General features: G+C 40.1%; 1 protein-coding gene across 1 annotated transcript; it reads right to left on the bottom strand.

The window, feature by feature from the left end:
• Positions 1-14: 14 nt before the first annotated feature.
• Positions 15-18,490, bottom strand: calcrl2 (calcitonin receptor-like 2). Its single transcript, XM_049755034.2, has 13 exons — positions 18,333-18,490; positions 6,224-6,281; positions 5,674-5,833; positions 4,720-4,827; positions 4,532-4,644; positions 4,319-4,410; positions 3,601-3,730; positions 3,345-3,498; positions 2,852-2,912; positions 2,496-2,562; positions 2,076-2,294; positions 1,765-1,806; positions 15-1,037 (listed from the first exon to the last, which is right to left on the bottom strand). The coding sequence occupies exons 1-13, from the start codon at positions 18,380-18,382 to the stop codon at positions 759-761; spliced, it is 1,533 nt and encodes a 510-aa protein (XP_049610991.1). The 5' UTR covers positions 18,383-18,490; the 3' UTR covers positions 15-758.
• Positions 18,491-19,414: the final 924 nt, after the last annotated feature.

The following is a 19,414-nucleotide window of genomic DNA, read 5'->3' as shown; positions in this document are numbered from 1 at the left end:
CACAGTAGACCAAGTAGTTCCTTAAATATATGCGACCTATGGACTTTTTATTTTTCTCAACTAGTTCACCCATCCATCCATGAAATGAGAAATAAATCAAAGATTCTACAGCCACATATTGTACATTAACTTAATATAAGTACTACAAAATAATATACATTGTGTATTTAACAGTGTATACATGTGCGTAAACCGAAGCTGTTATCACAAAATGTATGCTTGTTTTGCAAGTCCTCTAATAATAGGTAGGTCTACCGTTTATGGACAATTAGGCGCGCCAAAATATTAGGTGCAATTTCAATGAACGAGTCTATTTTTATACAATTATACATTTCATTCATCATTCATTCCAATTATAAACAGCAATATCTTTCTGAAGTATTGTGTGTCAAATCGATTATTCGGATTATGTATTTGATAGATTATGCTAGATTTGGGCTGGGTATTGTGTGCTTTTGTTTGCTGTGCAATTTACACGGGTGTTGATTCAAGTGGAGCTGAGGAGGGGCTCCGATAGTAAAAAAAGAAAAAGGTTTGAAGAAAAAGGTGCTGCTAATTAGATGCGATTAGATGCTTGGAATAAATAGCAAGGAATTTGAATTACAGACGACGAACTGAAAAGCGGACTTCCATACATGGGGCACGCGGGAGAAAATTCAAAGGACTTTAAATGCGCTTCATGGTCCAAAAATAATACAGGATACATTTTTTTTCTTAAACAAAAAACAAACAAACAAATAGATACCCCTTCAACTATGTCACATTTCAGTGAGGTGCGGCTTGTTGAGCACATCCACCTCCCCATTGGTGCACTCCACACTTCTCCCTGGCTGCCTCCCGGACAGGAAGCCAGCGTCCTCGCCGCTTTTCCAATGCGTATTAGGCTGTTCCATGCTGACGGTGGCGCGACTGGTCTCTGTAATTGATGAGTTGTGGTGGTAGCTGAAGTGGCTGTTGCTAACGGGGGTCTCTCCCCAGCCCGTCTTACCCCACGCCGATTTCCACTGGGCCCATTTCCTCTGCAGTGCCGTTTGGGCCTTATGGTGACAACAAAACAGTGGTGACATTCAAAATTCAATAATAGCAATAATAAAAATAAGAATAAAAAGGCATTTAAATAGACAATTGAGAGCCAAGTTGCTTGATGAGCAGAGGTATGACCTCAAGGATATTGTGTATTGTAGTTTCAAGCATAGTGCACTTTATTTGCTTCGGCAGATGTCCAAATTGTTCATTGAAATCATTTTCATCCATCCATTCTGTTCTATACCGCTTGTCCCCACGGGGGTTGCGGGTGTGCTGGAGCCTATCCCAGCAGTCATCGGCAGTAGGCGGGGGACACCCTGAACCGGTTGCCAGCCAATCGCAGGGCACACAGAGACAAACAACCATCTGCACTCGCACTTGCACTCACACCTAGGGGCAATTTGGAGTGCTCAATCGGCCTACCAAGCATGTTTGTGGAATGTGGGAGGAAACCGGAGTGCCCCGAAAAAGCCCACGTGGGCACAGGGAGAACATGCAAACAGGGAAGATCATAGGTGGAATCGAACCAGCATCCTCCTAGCCGTGCTAACCAGTGCAACACCGAGCCGAGAAATCAAATTAAACTGACAAGTTAGCATGACCACATAATGGTCCAATTGTTTTCACCGAAGACCACAAGAATGAAGACATTGATGTTCATCCCACAAAAATCAATATACTCGACAAAGAGCGAGAGTCCAACTAATGCCGACTTTGTGTCTTGTATTGTTAACATACCTCACTATTGCAGAAACACAATATAATTGCCACCAGGAGTCCCTGTAAAATAAAAGGATCAACATGAAGAATAGCGACAATTTACATAGTGGCTCTGAAGTACATGATGTAAAAGACATCATAAATCAACAATAAAGCTGAAGTTAATGCTCGGGTTAATGAAAGAAATTTTGAAGACCTTCTCCCTAATAATCTCAGCAGTAACCCAAATAGCGGCAGTGAGAAGTAAATAATATACACCAAACAAATACTATTACATTTTTCTTTTTTAATTTTCACTTTTGAAATGGCAAAGGTTTTATGGTTCTTACCTGGAAATGACAGAAGATATTTATAAAGAAATCATATATGGCCCGGCTGATGCGCCCTTCTGGCCTCCAGGGAACAAGAATGAACTGGACTCCGAGCAGAGGGACAAGGATAAGCGTGGCTCTCACGGCCTTCATGTAGGTTGTGGACTCGGCACAGTGGGTCTCCTTAAGCTTGGTGATCAGAACCCGCAAAATGTTCAGGAGGAAGAACAAGTTTACCTGCGTATAAACGAAAGGTGGATGAGCGAGCAATTAGTACGATATTATAGTGCTCAGTTTTGAGTGACACTATCAGAGGTATGTCAATTCAACATGTTAACCACTATTAGTTGCAGCATTGGATCTCTTTGCAGCTCAACAGAATGTCCATGTGTACCTAATCAAGTATCTGCTGAGAGGATACTGTAATCAATTGCTCACCAGCAGCGCTGCTTGGATGGGTCCATGAATGATGTAAAGCAGGTAAGTGTTTGAGTTGATCCAACACCTGAGACGCATACAGAATTAGTTAGTGCCACAATAAGGCACGGCAACGGGGGTTGATCTAACCTCTAATCCGCCTCAATGGATACTTTCACTTAATCCTAAACCCTAAAACAAAGGCATCCTAACCTATTGACTTCACCCTAACCTCATCATGAACCCTAAACCGAATCCAAAGAGTCCCAATCCAAAAACCTAACCTAATCCTGATACCTAACCTGCTATTAATCCCAACCCACACATACATGACCTCATCCATAACCCATGATGACATCATTACCCTGGTCACTTACTTATCATTAAAGAAGAGCCCACGAGCAACAGCATAGGTGATGGCAGGAATGATGGGAAAGCCTGACGATAGACACACATCAGACTTCTCTTCCAGTATGCACATCAAAATAGTCATTAAGCACACTTTTACAGTTGGAAAGGCAATAGGAAGAAGTAAAAATATATTACATTCTACCCCTTGTTCTATGACTACTGTATTTTGTATCAATACAATGATAGCTTATTCATATAATGTATCCCAAGCAAACGAAAAAAAATACCCGTCTACACTCACATCGAATTGCATTGGGTTAAATGATTTTAAAATGTAATTACTATAACCCCCCCCTTTTTTTTTTTTTTTTAAATCAAAAGTACTAGAGATCTTGGTAACCGGTTATCGGTGAGTACTCAGTGAGTACCGGTATCAGTCTGTAAACAAGTGGTAGCCAGCGATTTTAGACATGTACTACAAAGTCCATCTAATGACGTGATGATGTTGACAGTACTTACCCCACCCCAAGACATAGTACCAGAAGAGCTTCTGCTCTCCAACAAAGACGGCCACGATAATGAGCGTGTGAAGGTAGATGCCCTCGCACAGCATCCAGAAGTAGTTTGAGGTCAATGTGTATTGGGTGAGCACAGCCAACACTTTACAGCTCATCTACCAGGGGAGAAGGTGTGAATTCTAATACTAAAATCACCACAAACAATTTGTGCCGACTCAAGTCAATGTTTTTTCATTATTACGGTGTGGTGAACTCACAGGGTTGCTTGTGTTTATGGCCTGGTTGTTGGCGACTGTCAGAGAGAGCCACATGATGGTTACAATCGAGTTGAAAATGAAGGAGAGGAACATGTTCTTATGGAGGGAGATTCTCTGGCAGCTAAGACTCCTGAAAAAATGGCAAAGGTGTAACATTCTTAATAATGGGTGTATTCAAATTCTGTAGATATACACATTTTTTATTCCCCCCATTTTTTTTTGTTTATACAGTGGATCCTCGACTGATGAAAAAAGCATTCCACATTTTCATTCATTTCCATTCCCCTAGTTTCCTATTGGAAAAAGAAATATTGTGGAAATAGAAATACATCTGTGTGTCAAATCATTGCAATCGTAATTATTATACCACCAGCTATGGTCCCTGAAGAGTTTATTTACTCGGATTTCAATGTCTTTTGACAATATTACCCTGACAAATAATTTTTTTTTCAACTGGATATTGAAAAAAATGCATCAAAGGTGCGAGGACGCTGGCGTCTATGTCGCCGCTGTAAAAATACAGATTGCCAAGCATCAACATCTGTCATTTGTTAGCTTTTCAAAAGCCACTCAGAGAGTAAAAACATACACATGGCTAAGACATGAATTCAGCAAACAGCCCCATCTAAGCAGGGCTTCTTAACAAAGTTGTGTCACCTGGAGGTAAACAACAAAACACAAATTCGCACTGACTTTGAAAGGACTCAAATTCACTCACTTGAAATAAGAGAAGATGACAAGGCAGATGATGAGGGAGACAATGGAGAGGCCATGTCCTACCATGGCCAGGTAGTACAGACTGATGGCAAACTGTACAAAACAAGTCAAAACCACCTCAGTTGGAGTTATTTTCAGACAAGCTTCTCAATAGCTTTTTCTTACAGTTTTTCATTGTACCCCTAAGAAAGAGATTTGAGTGTATTATGATCACCTTGAGTTTGTCCTTAGTGTAGAACTGACATTGTGTGTAGTTGGACCACACTCTGTTGCTGTCTGGGTGGTGGAACCACTGTCCATCAGGGTTACAAACTTTGGTAACTTTTTCTGTTGAACAAGATGATAAAATTGACTTTGCAAGATTGAATAATTGGTTTTGTATTGACCTTGTCCTGGCCTTACCAGCAGGGTCAAAATCGTGGAAGTATTCAGGGCACATCTGTATGACCGTCCCTGGAGACGAATCCCCCCAACACAGCCAGCCGTCCCATGTGCGGTTGCAGTAATTACCTGCAGGGGGCAGTAGATACAAGAAATATGAGGCCTGGAAAACACAAAGGGTTCCTCCACTCTAATGGAATGAAACAAAAGGAATACTACAACCAATGCGTTGAGACAATATAACAATGGTTAATTGTTTGAAATTTGCCACGAATGTTGTAAAGTTCACTTCAATGTCTGAAGCCTTGACCTCAGAGTACCTCACACAAGGTAGGCGCAAATGACTGAAATGGCGGATGATTGGATATGGTAAATTGTGAGCATGATTTAAAATATGGAAACTCAATTGTTACAGTGAATAGAGAGCTAACAAATGCATGCGGCAGAATCACGCAGATACATAAGAATTTAAATGTTTAAAACTCCGTCATATAAATTCACTCTGCAAAATACTCTCGATCGTTTTGTCCAACAATAGCCGGAAGCCCGGTAGTAGCAAGCTGCCCAGCAGCATGTTGGGAAACCGATCACGAAATACCATTTCAAAGGCGGATTAGAAGCAAGCAGCTGTAAAAAGCAGCTCCACCAGACAAAGGCCAAGTTTCCTTTCTTTCATACTCACATCCTCTTTCTTTGCAGCAACCGCAGTACAGTATGTACGTATATCTGAATGAATTACTAAAGCACCAAAACACAAAAGGCCGTCTGAGGGAAATGAGAGATGACTCTGTGTACTTTGAAATGACACATGTGGCCACTTTGCTTTCTCTTTTCATGGTTTGGCCGACCTCAGTCTGTCAGATGCTGGTCGACCCCTGATTCATTTAGAATTTTCCCATTGTAAATATAAAGAATATAAATACATAGTAGAGACATTTTTACATTCTTATCCAACAAGTTAAAAAAACACATCACCTTCTTCTGCTCGTGGTGGATCGTGGATTATCTTCAGGTAGCACTCGAACTGCGCAGCCAGAATCTGGTGACGCGTCGTTCCAAGGACTGTTGATATGTTGCCCAAATTCTCTTGCTGGTCATCCGCAGTCATGTATTCCACATCATCGCACCATGTAACCTGGATAATGGTAGTGGTCAAGATTCATTTCAGGAAGATCCACCCTTTCTCAAACAATTAATTTCCAATTTCATCTGACTCACTTAATTGTTTATCATACAATAAATATTAAAGCGAACCACCACTGAAAATTAATTGTCTTTTATTGTCATCAAAATGTATGCTCACATTGATATACAACACCAATTCATATTATTTTTTTTTGTTTTACAACAATATTTTGGATTTCATAGACATTGTAAGATGTTGCCTATGAAATTTGCTCCATTTTTTTTTTTTTTCCCTCCAACTACTTTTTTTTCTCCACTGATTTTAGAAAGAGCTCCAGACCTCATCAAACAAGGTGAGCGGGCAACAACCGCAATCAGTCACTTGGTTTAGTGTACTTACCTCTGAGCCCAGCAACAGTGCAAATATCAGTGAGAGGGTTCTGCTCCGCCACATGTCACTAAAGGAACAACAAAATACATTAGAAGCCATCATGTGTGGTCTTCGCGTTCATGCTTTGTTCATCTATCAAGAAAAGAAGTCATGTGAAATACAAGAGGACAGCAAATTCCCTAGAGATTTTCTGACTATGACTGGTCATCATCTGAGAAAGAACAATTTCGATAGCAGGGTCGCATTTTTAACAACGAGGTCTTTCTTCCGTTGGAGCAGTTTTAAATCCTTAAGGGGAGAAAACAAACACCACATCATTGAATGTTTGGATGACCTGGCCAAAAAGTCAGTGTTTCATTTTGTTGTAAACTGAGTTCATGGCTGATTGTCCTTACTGTTTCCTGTAAATACATCTTTCAAGAAAAAAAAAGTATCTTTCAAGAAAACCATAACTGTGGGAATGTGACCTATGTACACCGAAACCTTAAAGGTCAAGCGCAATCTGTTCTTGGACACTGGTCGGCCAAGTTTACTCCAGTTTTTTCCAACAATAGAATGGAAATTACGGGTGTGGCAAAAATGAATCACAATTTGTTTGTGCATTTACTGTACTGTTATTTGGAAATAATGTAATTAATCATTTTAAATCTGATTAATTTAGTAATCGACAAAATCATTGATAGCTTAATGATTACCGTATTTGCCGGTGTACAGGTCGACTCGGTGTATAAGTCGACCCCCTAAAATTCGACGGAAATTTACGATTTTATGATATATCCTTTGTATAAGTCGAGCTCAATTGTTGCATTATATTAAACTTCAAAATTCAATATGCGAAATTTATTGACGAAATGTGTTCAAATTCCGGGAGGCCGTGCGCATGCGGCTGTTTATAAGCACCGCGGAGGAGATTGCGGCCGGCGAGCTCGCGCACGCCGCCCGGCACCAACGGGAGGCCGGAAATAGCTCCAAGCCGAGCGGATCGGCACTTTATAAGCACCGCGGAGGAGATCGCGGCGCCTCATTCGACTTCCAGCGGCCGGCGAGCTCGCGCACCCGCCCGGCACATCCGGGAGGCCGTGCGCACGCGCCAAGTGGCCGAAAATAGCCCCCGCCGAGCGGATCGGCTGTTTATAAGCACCGCGGAGGAGATCGCGGCGCCTCATTCGACTTCCAGCGGCTGGCGAGCTCGCGCACCCGCCCGGCACATCCGGGAGGCCGTGCGCACGCGCCAAGTGGCCGAAAATAGCCCCCGCCGAGCGGATCGGCTGTTTATAAGCACCGCGGAGGAGATCGCGGTGCCTCATTCGACTTCCAGCGGGCCGGCGAGCTCGCGCACCCGCCCGGCACATCCGGGAGGCCGTGCGCACGCGCCAAGTGGCCGAAAATAGCCCCCGCCGAGCGGATCGGCTGTTTATAAGCACCACGGAGGAGATCGCGGCGCCTCATTCGACTTCCAGCGGGCCGCGCACTCGCGCACGCCGCCCGGTTCAAATTTTCTAAGTGCAACGCACAATGAGATGCATGAGAAACGGCCTTGGTTACCATCACATTTGAAGCGATGAATACGAAGTTAAATTTTATGACTCGGTGTATAAGTCGAGGTAGATTTTTTTCGGTCGATTTTGGATCGAAAAAGGTCGACCAATACACCGGCAAATACGGTATTCAAATAGTCGTGAGAAGCACTAATAAATAATGTAATTAATCATTTTAAATCTGATTAATTGAGTAATCAACAAAATAATTGACAGCTTAACGATTATTTACATACTCGTGAGAAGCACTAACAGCCCTATTGAAGGAAAATCCACATTTACAGTATAGACAAGTTAATTCAACCGCACACTTTTTTTTTTTAAAACTTTAAGTCGTGCTTTTTTTCCATTATTTTACTTGTCCAAATTCATCACACTTCATTCTTCCATGCAGGAATTCTGACTCATCTACACAAGTTGTATATACATACTTATAATTGTGGATTTCCTTTTCCAAATTTGTTGTTGATCAGCTATTTTTTAAGAATTTGGGGGGTTTAAAAAGTCCCCTGTAGACATGCAGATACACCTTGTTAATCAAGAATAAAGAACGCCTTGTACGTTACATAAACAGCTGCCAGTGGGAATGTATTGTTCCAATTAAAACTCATAATGTCAAACACACTCAAGCATTGTTCCTAGCAAACATTCTGACCATAATTGTACCATGGCCAAGTACTTTGTATTGTGGGGTGCTCCTTAGGAAATAATTCCCTTTAATGGGAAGACGGCCTGTGTTTGGAGCAAGGCAGACGGCTGATGTCTTCCAAGCTTTCCTTTAAAGGAGCACACATTTGTACTTCCAATGTTTAGACTGAGAGTTACTGTCAAATAGAATGTGTTATACTTCAGGGAACCACAGGTAGACATGTCACTGAGCAACACAGTTTTCGTAATACAAAACAAAAACATGTTGAGAAGTATGAATACATGATGGTTAGTTTGCAGTTCTGCTCAGCGTGCCACAATATGAATCCCAAACTTGCTGAAGTTAATAATGACAATTTACTCGATCTGACTAGTACTGCGTTGAAGTGAGATGAAATATATTATAGCAGTTGGTAGCACAAAGAAGTTTTTACCTGTTGCAGCTTTGGCAAATAATATGGAAAATGGTTGACACCACAAAAAATTGAATGGAAATAACAGAGCTTCAGGCACTCGACTGTTACTGGCTGATTTTGTCATAATAAAGTGGAGTAAATCGCTTCTGCACGCTCTTGTTGTTTCCTTGGTTGTGTAGAGAAGAATGTGTGAAGGGAATAAAAATACAGTAGTAGTCACCATATAATCTTTTCTTACTTGTGATCGTTAAGAATGCTTAGATGACCCATTACGACACACTTGTCAAATAGGTTGTTTTCACATTTTAATATTAGTTTAACAGTTGTAATATAGTTAATACGTTGTTTAGAAAGTGTTGATACAATTTTTTTTTTTTTTAACCATGGCAAAGATGGTTTATATTTCCATTATTTCCTATGGGGAGGGGGGCATCTGTTTTTATTGCTCCAGTGGGGTTTTAAATGCTAACCATTGTGTATTTGTTTAAGAAGATATGGACATCCCACATCCTTTAACCCTGCTTTAATAACCTCCACTGCACTCATGAGGTTGCGGGTCATGACGCAGGCTGATGGGAAATCCAAACATTGTTGTTTTGCTTTACCAGATTTAGGATTATTGACACACGCACTGTCTGAAGTAGATGGTATTGTATGGAAGAAGGCTTCCATGCCCATGTCTCCAGCCATTGCATGAAGTTTCACATTTGACAGTCACTTTTATTTATTAAAAATATATATTTTTTGCATGTTGCCATACATTTTAGCCTTTTACAACTTCACAGTTATATAAACATCTATGCAGAACGAGACACTTGACATGTTTTTTTTTCTTCCCACAGCAACTGCACTTCATTTTAGAAAATCAACACAGACTCAGGATGAGACTCACATGTTGATTTTAAACCCAAGCCAAAATGAATAAATGCATGAATGCAATAATAAATAAATAAATAAATAAATAAATGAACTATATAGCAACATAGAAAACACCTTCAAATAGCACTTACCGTAATTTCCGGACTATAAGTCGTGATTTTTTTTCATAGTTTGGGTGGGGGGGCGACTTATACTCAGGAGCGACTTATATATGTTTTTTTCACAAATTTTTACTTGATCATTAAGACATCACTTACTTACAAGTATAGTTGACCACTTCCCATGTTATTTTTAGTATAGTTGATCACTTCACATGCTTTTATATCTTTATCTTGAACATATTCAAAACATAAAAAATAGAGAAAACATCAAATAAAGCTATTAACACTTTAAAGCACCATATCCAAGTCCACTCTCTGCTGTATGTACACTTGCTCCATTTTGCTCCTCTTATCCATCCATCCATTTTCTGAACAGCTTAGTCCCCACGGGGGTCGCGGGCGTGCTGGAGCCTATCCCAGCCGTCAATGGGCAGTAGGCAGGGGACACCCTGAATTGGTTGCCAGCCAATCGCAAGGCACACAGAGACAGACAACCAATCGCACTCACACTCACACCTAGGGACAATTTGGAGTCTTCAATCAGCCTACCAAGCATGTTTTTGGAATGTGGGAGGAAACCGGAGTGCCCGGAGAAAACCCACGCGGGCCCGGGGAGAACATGCAAACTCCACACAGGGAGGGCCGGAGGTGGAATCGAACCCGCACCCTCCTAACTGTGAGGCGTACGTGCTACCCAGTGCGCCACCGAGCCGCCCTTTTTTCCCACGGGGCTTGCTGGCGTGCTGGAGCCTATCCCAGCCGTCATCGGGCAGTAGGCGGGGGAGACCCTGAACTGGTTGCCAGCCAATCGCAGGGCACACAGAGACAGACAACCAATCGCACTCACACTCACACCTAGGGAGAATTTGGAGTCTTCAATCGGCCTACCAAGCATGCTCCTCTTATATTTATTATTATTATTTGTTTATTTATCATTTATTCAACACTCATATTTATTCATTGTTTGTGCCTTCTTGGGTTTTTTTTGTGTTGCTTGTATGCATATGTGTACTATCTCACCGAGGGATAGTGGGAACGTAATTTCAATCTCTTTGTGTGTCTTGGTATATGAAAAAAAAACCGACAATAAAGCAGACTTTGACTTTGATAAAACAACCAAATAAACAAAACAAAAAACTACATCTGAAAAAAAATTATATTTTCAGACGAAACTGGATGAGGGCGCTCTAAATTTCACCATTGGCCGTGACTCATCAACTGTGTGGGCTTAAGAAAAATGGCACCAAAAAGAAACTCATATTTTGCAGGTTACAAACTTCAAGTTGTAAAATATGCAGCTCAAAACAGTAATCGAGCAGCAGAAAGAAAGTTTGGAGAACCGTGATGTACCAAGGGATTACTATTTCAACTTGACGTCAGTGGCACGGCGCGGCGCAGCGGTTGTTTACATAAAGGACAAACGTACCCACGTAAGGACTACCGGCATCATTAGCGGTGATCATTTCTAAGTGACACGGAGGACAAAGAGTTTGAAGGAATTAAGGATTTGGAGTGACGTAGAAGGTTTGAAAAACTATTATGGCTTTTACGCACGCCCGGTCCTACTCTACTGAGTCGGGGGCCGGTGCTCGGCCGAGTGGCTGTCCGCGAACGGTGCATGAGACTCGGACATGGCCATTACGCACGCCCGGTCCTATGCCATGGAGCTCTCGTGTCTGGAAGTCCACGCCGCCGCACGCTTGGAAGTTTGTTTTGTTTAATAAAGAGCCGTTTACTTAACCCACGTCTATCCTTGTACTTTGTTAACGCTACAATATAGTTATATACTAGATCTGTGGAATAAAGACGAGGCTGACGTCAGGGCGCACACGCGGCGATGTTGACAAAGGACGAGGAATTTGATCAATGGATTTAATGAATTTAAAGTGCACGGATGGTTTGATAATATTATTGGTTATATTATACTTATTTGAACTATAGTTTATCTATCGCTATATGAGCCTGTGGAATATTTTGAAGTGCAAGCGCCCTTAGCCGCGCGCACCCATTGTTGACAAAGAACGATCGATGGATTTAATGAATTGGAGTGACACCGATGATTTTATAAACGTGTTATTCATGTAATCGTTTTCTTTAATAACTCTATATGTTACGTCAAGCCCATTCTCATCTCTTCGTTTGTGTTTGTCACGTTAGCATACCTATCGTTTAGCCTGTTGCTATCGTATCAAACGATCAATGGATTTAATGAATTGGAGTGACACCAATGGTTTTATAAACATGTTATTTATGTAATAGTTGTCCTAAATCACTCTATATGTTACGTCAGGCCCGTTCTCAGCTCCTCGTTTGTGTTTGTCACGTTAGCATACCTATCGTTTAGCCTGTTGCTATCGTATCGAACGATCGATGGATTTAATGAATTGGAGTGACACCGATGGTTTTATAAACCTGTTATTTATGTAATAGTTGACCTTAATCACTCTATATGTTACGTCAGGCCCGTTCTCAGCTCTTTGTTTGTGTTTGTCACGTTAGCGTACCTATCGTTTAGCCTGTTTTTGCTATCGTTTAGCCTGTTTTTTGCTATCTTTTAGCCTGTTTTTGCTCGTTCATGACTGTTTTTGGTGTGGGATTTTGTAGAATAAATTGCCCCCCAAAATGCGACTTGTACTCTGGAGCGACTTACATATGTTTTTTTTCACTTTTTGGGTTATTTTATGGCTGGTGCGACTTATACTCCAGAGCGATTTATAGTCCGGAAAATACGGTATGTGCAATATTCTCAGTACATAAAAAAAAATGTACAATACAGCTCACATAATGATGCTGTTTTTCAACTTTTTTCAACTTCAACAATTTACAGTTTTTATGTCCAAAAAGTAAGAGAGTTTATGTACTGTATGACTGAGCACTCTGTAAAGGAAGGATGAAGGTTCTGTAGGACACGATTATCTCCCACTCCGTCATCCTGTGACCACTTCCTCCTTTGACATTCCCATCACCAGGACCAACGTACACACGAACGCACACGCACGTATACGCATGCACACATAAACACACACACGCACGCATGCACACGCACGCACGCACACACACACACACACACGCGCGCGCACGCGCACGCGCACGCGCACGCACACGCACACACACACACACACACACACATAAACACTTCTATATAGGCCAACAGGTAAAAATAAACCATTATTACACGAATACACAAAGGGACATGGGGAGGATTTTCATCGAGTAGGAGACATTGGTCCATGATACTCAGCTGGCAGGGAGTTGATAGCTGTCAAACAGTGCAAACAGATGGGTCTCAAATGCACGACACCACTCATAAGATACGGCTAAATGAGCGAAAAAACAAAAACCAAAACCCAACAACCCTCAAGTAAAGCACATATACTATGTACCTGACAAATGTTCACCACAGAATCGCTTCACAAAAGCAGCACTTCTTGCTATTGACTAATTTGACACCAAAGCACGAGGTAACCCAGACACAGTGATAGCTCATGTGATAAGTGGTGTGTGGTACCTTTAACGGTGCTTCAACATGAAAGGTACCATTGGACTTAAACTATTAACTCAACATGTGGATCCTGAAAGTTGTGTATGGGTCAGATTTTGCATCCTTTTTGCAAAATAAACACACATACAAAAACACACACACACAACCAATGTACCAACCAGAAACAGCCTCAGAGTGCTGGATAGAAATGAGGCTAACAAATATGGTTCCACTGAAAAAGCACAATGCAATTCTCCGCGGTATGGTTTGGATTGTTATCTCCTGATAAGGATTACGTTTTCCCCACGGATGTGTTAGTGATACCAAAAGAATAGCATGACATCATGGCAGCTACACTAAGTGGAACTTGCCAATGAATTAAACAAAGGTAGTGTGACACAACTATCCACAAATGTTGAACAGAGGAAACTGCTTGTCCACCTGACATAATTGTACAATCCCTGACCAGCTAAACACATTTTAGTACTGCCTGAGTTGCTGAGAACAGAATGCATGTTTTATAGTTGTAACAAATGCAAAATCTGCTGGACCGAACAAGCTGAAGTTCGAGACAAATAGGGTGATTCCTAACATATTTCCCATTTATCCTAATAATCTTTTGCCTATGGAAAAAATGTGAAAGCTTCAGGGTGACTATTCCAGTAAAATGCATTTAAAGGCAATTTGCCAGAGGACTGTGCAACTTCTGCTGAGTGCTGACTTGAGTCATTCTAGTACTTACTGGAACAACCTCTCCCCAAAAAGAACTATTTATTCATTTTTTACTGGCTGCTAAGCCTTGAAGTTTGCCAGCAATCTGTTCAGTCATCCTCCAACATCTGCTTGATAGAAAATGAATGGTTTTAATATGAGAATTTTCTTTTCCTTTTAATAGAGTAATTCTCAATACAATATGACTCTTTTGTCTTTGCTACATTGCCCCTGGCTCGTCTGCTTCCTGGCTACAGCAAAAGGCAATAGTCTGACGGGCTGTGAGTGTGTCCACCATTGTACTTGAGCTGTGACCCTGGGTCCTTACCCATCTGAGGGGCTACATCCCAGATTGACATTTGGTTCTCTAAAAGTCCAGGTCTTGATTTTTAAAGGCCTTTAAACCTTTTGATAATAATTAAACGACCATTAAGTATTTAACTTCTAAATTTGCTGTTACTACAGAACACTCACTTATCAATGTTTCCCTGGCTTTATTTGTCACAAGTCTGTTTCATATAATTATAACAATAATTGAAGGCCCGTTAAGTATTTAACTTCTAAATTTGCTGTTACTACAGAACACTCACCTATGAAGGTTTCCCAGACTATTTGTCACAAATCTGTTTCATATAATTATACTATATGAATGAAAATGCAATTCAAAAGCACAATGAAAGACTTGACATAGCTATTTCTCATAATTTATTTCTGGTGCTTCAAAAGAAGCAAAGTACGTGAGAAAAAGTGTTTACTGACCATTGTGGTGAAACAATAACAAATCAGAACTTTACAGATCTTACCCAATCCACTCTGGAATGCTGGTTGACCACCCAATTTGTTTGGATTTAGAAACAATTTGTCCCATACTAAATGAACAAAACTAGAATAATAAACTAGAAATGACCATTTGGACAAAACAATACAACTCAGTATTGATTCATAAAACAAACAAAAATAATGTCGCATTGTGCGCCCGAGTTGCTTTGCTAATGCGCCTAATCTAATGAAACACAAGAAAACAACGTGACAACGAAAGGGAACTCCCACAGAGCAAACATTGAAGAAATCCAGCGCACCCTGACAAACATCTCAATTATGGTCAGCATGACACCGACTTCACCCCTAAACTTACTCCCTTTCCCCTCATCTAATCACACCGAGGTTATTCCCCAGTTTGCCCCTTGACAAATTCATGCGCTGTCTTGTATTTGTCTTGACTCCTTCCAGTCACTGTTGATTCCCAAATGTATCACAAGTATTTGGACAGCTGTTGGATTCCTAGGGATTTCTGAGCTATCATGCAAATTGGGAAGATTGTACAATTGAGGTTCAAGCATTTCTGCAGTTTAAATTTGGTCAATTGATTTGGTTGGACATGATTTGAAACGGAACATTGTGTATATTCAGTACCGTAGATGTAAAAAGCATAAAGTCAAATAAATTGTTTGTACATTTCCAAGACATGCTTGCCCTGAGGACAGATTACTAAAAAGATTTATGCTGCTTTGGAAAACCCAGTAAGCACAGTGACCTTCGTCATCTTTAAATTTAAGAAGTTCAGAACCAACAGGACTCTTTCCAAAGCTGACCAACCAACTGAACTAAGCAATCAGTGGAGCAGTATCTTAATCAGAGAAGTGACAAAGAAACCATTGCTCATTCTGTCAGATCTCCAGCATTCCTCTGTGGAAAGAAGTGAACCCCTCTGCAGCAATCAGGTCTAAGGGTTCTGGTACACGTAAGGATTTTTCAAATCTTAAAACATTTCTTTTATCTATTACAGACCACACACAATAGTGAATTCAGCAATGTTGAGAGACATCCTGGGTGAAAACCAGCTCCAGAGGGCTCCTAACCTCAAACTGAATGAACGGTTCATCTTTCAGGAGGTCAATGACCTCGAGCATAAGTAATTTTTCCATGATGTCATTGTAGCTTGTGTGTAAAATCATGAGGAGATTTGAGATAATTCTTTAATGAGGCTGCAATATAAAAATATGAAGGAGAAAACGCACTGTGAAAACGTTCTGTTTGCAGTTAGTCATTATAATTTGTGAGCACAATGATATTGTTATACCACATGTCAGTGTTGTAATATTGTTATTTTAACAGCGTAACTTAGGCACATGTGTGCTCAAATTACATTACATAAACATTCACTTGAATCTCACATTGCAATAGCATTGTCCTCACCATTTAAAAGCCCCTCCAAATATATCACGATTCAGTAAATGTTACAACAAAGTGTATTTTTCATTTTAATTTTCCGTCAGCTGCTATGTGACGTGTCAAATTAAATTCCACGCTCTTCACTTAAATGTCGTTTCAAAACTGAAAATTGTAGTAAATGTCAGTAAATGTTACAACAAAGTGTATTTTTCATTCTAATTTTCCGTCAGATACCAGCTGCTATGTGAATTACAAGCTCTTAACTTAAATGTTATTTCAATACTGAAAACTGAAAATACTTATACAAATCCTTGCAATCATTCCTGTCAGCTGTGTCATCTCCGTTATTCTCCACTCTAAAATAAGAACACATTTCTTTTCAGCTTAGAGGGGGTAGTTGTGGGGAAATCATGGGGGTCTCGTGTTATGAAACAAGGGTTCGCTTGGGAACAAGTGGGGAACTGGGATCAAAGTAGCAGCCAAAACTTCTATTAATACCCACAGAGCAACTTGGCAAATGCAGTCTGTTCTGCTCCGCCCGAAGTTACAGTGGGAAGTGGAAGCTTCCCACGAACAAGCGATCTCACGATCCCACATAAGATGGGATTGATTGTAAGGGTGAGGACCTTTGGAAATGCTGGAAAAAGGGATCACAGTCATCCCAACAGAATGCTAACAACAGCACAGAAAATATTAACAACTATTGTTTGGCTGCCCCTGTCTAATGAGTTGTTTGTATTCAATACAGAATGTTGAAATTAAAGTGTATAGTACACTCCACAGCCCATCAAAGTTATTTGTTCTTGTCAGCTCTCACTCCTGGCTGGGGCACACATTACGTCAACCCCTGGTTTGTCTTTCTAACAGCTGAGCCGGCGTGATGCCTGCATTGATCTATGGGGCATTTTTCAGAGCCCATATTCAACAAGTAATCACACACGTGAATGTGGCAAAGAATTATTAAAAATCTTCTTTGGTATACTCTAATGACATTTCTCTTCTGGTCATCATTTCAATGTTACAAACCAATTCAGTTTTACATAACACACCATAGATTTGCTGTTAATATGTAATTGAAGACCATTATAAAACCATCATTAAAAGGGGTGTAAGAAATTTTTGGGGGGATTTTTTTCAATTTTAATTGACTAATCAAATCAAAACAATACTTTTGAAAAGTGTTACATTGTTAAATCGTATCGTACACTAAGTATCGAAAACCGCACACCCCTAATCATAAACAGTTGTTGTTTTACAATTCTATAATGTCACTTGGTCGAGCGCGGCTCTTAACTAATGTCAAACATTTAATTGTTTGACATTAGTTAATTGACATTATTATTAGTTCCTGGTTAATATAGGTCATAAACATGAGAGGTGCAATTATGATTCCTTCTGTACCACAGTGATAAACTGTGCAAACAAATTGCTTTATCTGCTTTAGGTGAATTTTCACCAAACTTGTAGCAAAACCACAACATACATTATCTTGCTTGACCCAAGTTGTTCTAGTTAGTCAATTAAGAGTTTGCCATTCCTAAGTGTGCAAATTTATCAAGAATGTAAAAAAATCTTGCAACAGAAGCGAATGAACAAAGCAGCTTGGAATGCCACTAAAAGTAATAGTAATCCAAGACAAACGACTAAGTTCCAAAATTGTCATTTGTGAGAATATGCTACTTTGAATGTCGGCAGTTTAAGATTTAGTTCAACAAGGTTTTAAATTATGTGGCAAGGAGCCAGATAATTAATCAAATTGAATCACTTCACTGGTTTCTTTTATATCAAACTAATTATTTTAGGTTCATTACCTGTCATGTTACGGCGGTTTCTTCTGCCTTCATCAGAGTGGACAGTCTGATGATATAAAAGAAACCAGTGAAGTGATTGAAAAAAGGAACAAGAAGATGAACTTAGTACAACTAATCAAATTGAAATTTATAAGGATAATAGTCTCACTCGCATAATATTCATCCTAAAACAGATCAGGCACAATTTGAGATGCTCATAATAACATGAAAATTCTACAAATGGACTTTTCAACAAGCACGCGTAGTTCTTTGCGTGGCTGTTGTGCTTCAACTGTGGACAGTTGTTCCTTCCACACATTTAATCAAATCCAATGCAATAAGTTAATCCTAGAATAAAATAAGTTGAACATAGTTTACTTACGTTATGAACGGGCGAGTCGTCAAACGGACTTTTTTTTCCAAAATACACATCCCCTCCAAGATGACAGTCTCATGCTGCCCTGTGACAACACTGACCAGCCCCAACCAGCACAGCACTCAAACAAGGCTCAGGAGCTCTTCGATAATTTCCTGTTATAACTTTCAGAGTAAATCAGACACTGTAGATGAAATCCAATAACGATTTTATTGTTTAACTCGTTATTTCTAACTGGTAACATGCCCTTGACCCCAACTTTAAACACAACTTTACGACAGTACCGCACTAACGGTAATACCATAAGTACATACGGTACCTAAATATAATAGTCGATGTAATCACAATTTTAGAGTTTGTGCAATGAAAACAAACATACAAACAAACAAACAAACTCTTACCGATTCACTTAGAAAAGTCAACTGTCGTTCACAATGGAGTATTTTGCATCTTGATACGAGAACTTAAAACGCAGTTGCGTACCACCACAACGCTGTATGACACTGCCACCTGCTGTTTGCCACTTGCCGGACTTTATAAATGTTATTTTTAATATAAACTTTAATGCAACGTAACATTTACAAATTTAACAAATATAAGGACCATCTGTAGCAATCCTATACTAGTGTATTATTTTCCAGTCGATGACTTGAACGGGGCCAAGATCACACCTCCTGCGCAGTTCGCTTGTCCGTAATCATAATAAAATATATATTTTTTAGACATAAAATATTTTCGCAAAGTAATTCCTGCCATGAGTTACAAAATACGTTTAGAATATATAAATGCAAAATAAAAATATGGATATCGATGTGTAGATAAAAAGCGCAGGCGTCTGTAGTCATCGCGTGCCGAATACTGAAGGCAGATTTCTTCTTATTGCATAGCAACAGAAGCGAAATCTGATTGGATGCAAGTACTGAAATAAACGAAGCAATTGGGTTTCTGACAGTAGCTCTATAAATGCAGAGACATTTTAAAATCATATGCAGAAAAAAAAATCTTAATATTTTTTGTTTCTGACTTTCGTGTTTTGTTTGGACCGCATGCAACGACTGTCCAATCACAGCCTTAAGGCGTATGCTCCG

The sequence above is a fragment of the Syngnathus scovelli genome, chromosome 2 (genome assembly GCF_024217435.2).
Source record: "Syngnathus scovelli strain Florida chromosome 2, RoL_Ssco_1.2, whole genome shotgun sequence".
Taxonomy (NCBI): domain Eukaryota; kingdom Metazoa; phylum Chordata; class Actinopteri; order Syngnathiformes; family Syngnathidae; genus Syngnathus; species Syngnathus scovelli.
This window is presented reverse-complemented; position numbering and strand designations above follow the sequence as displayed.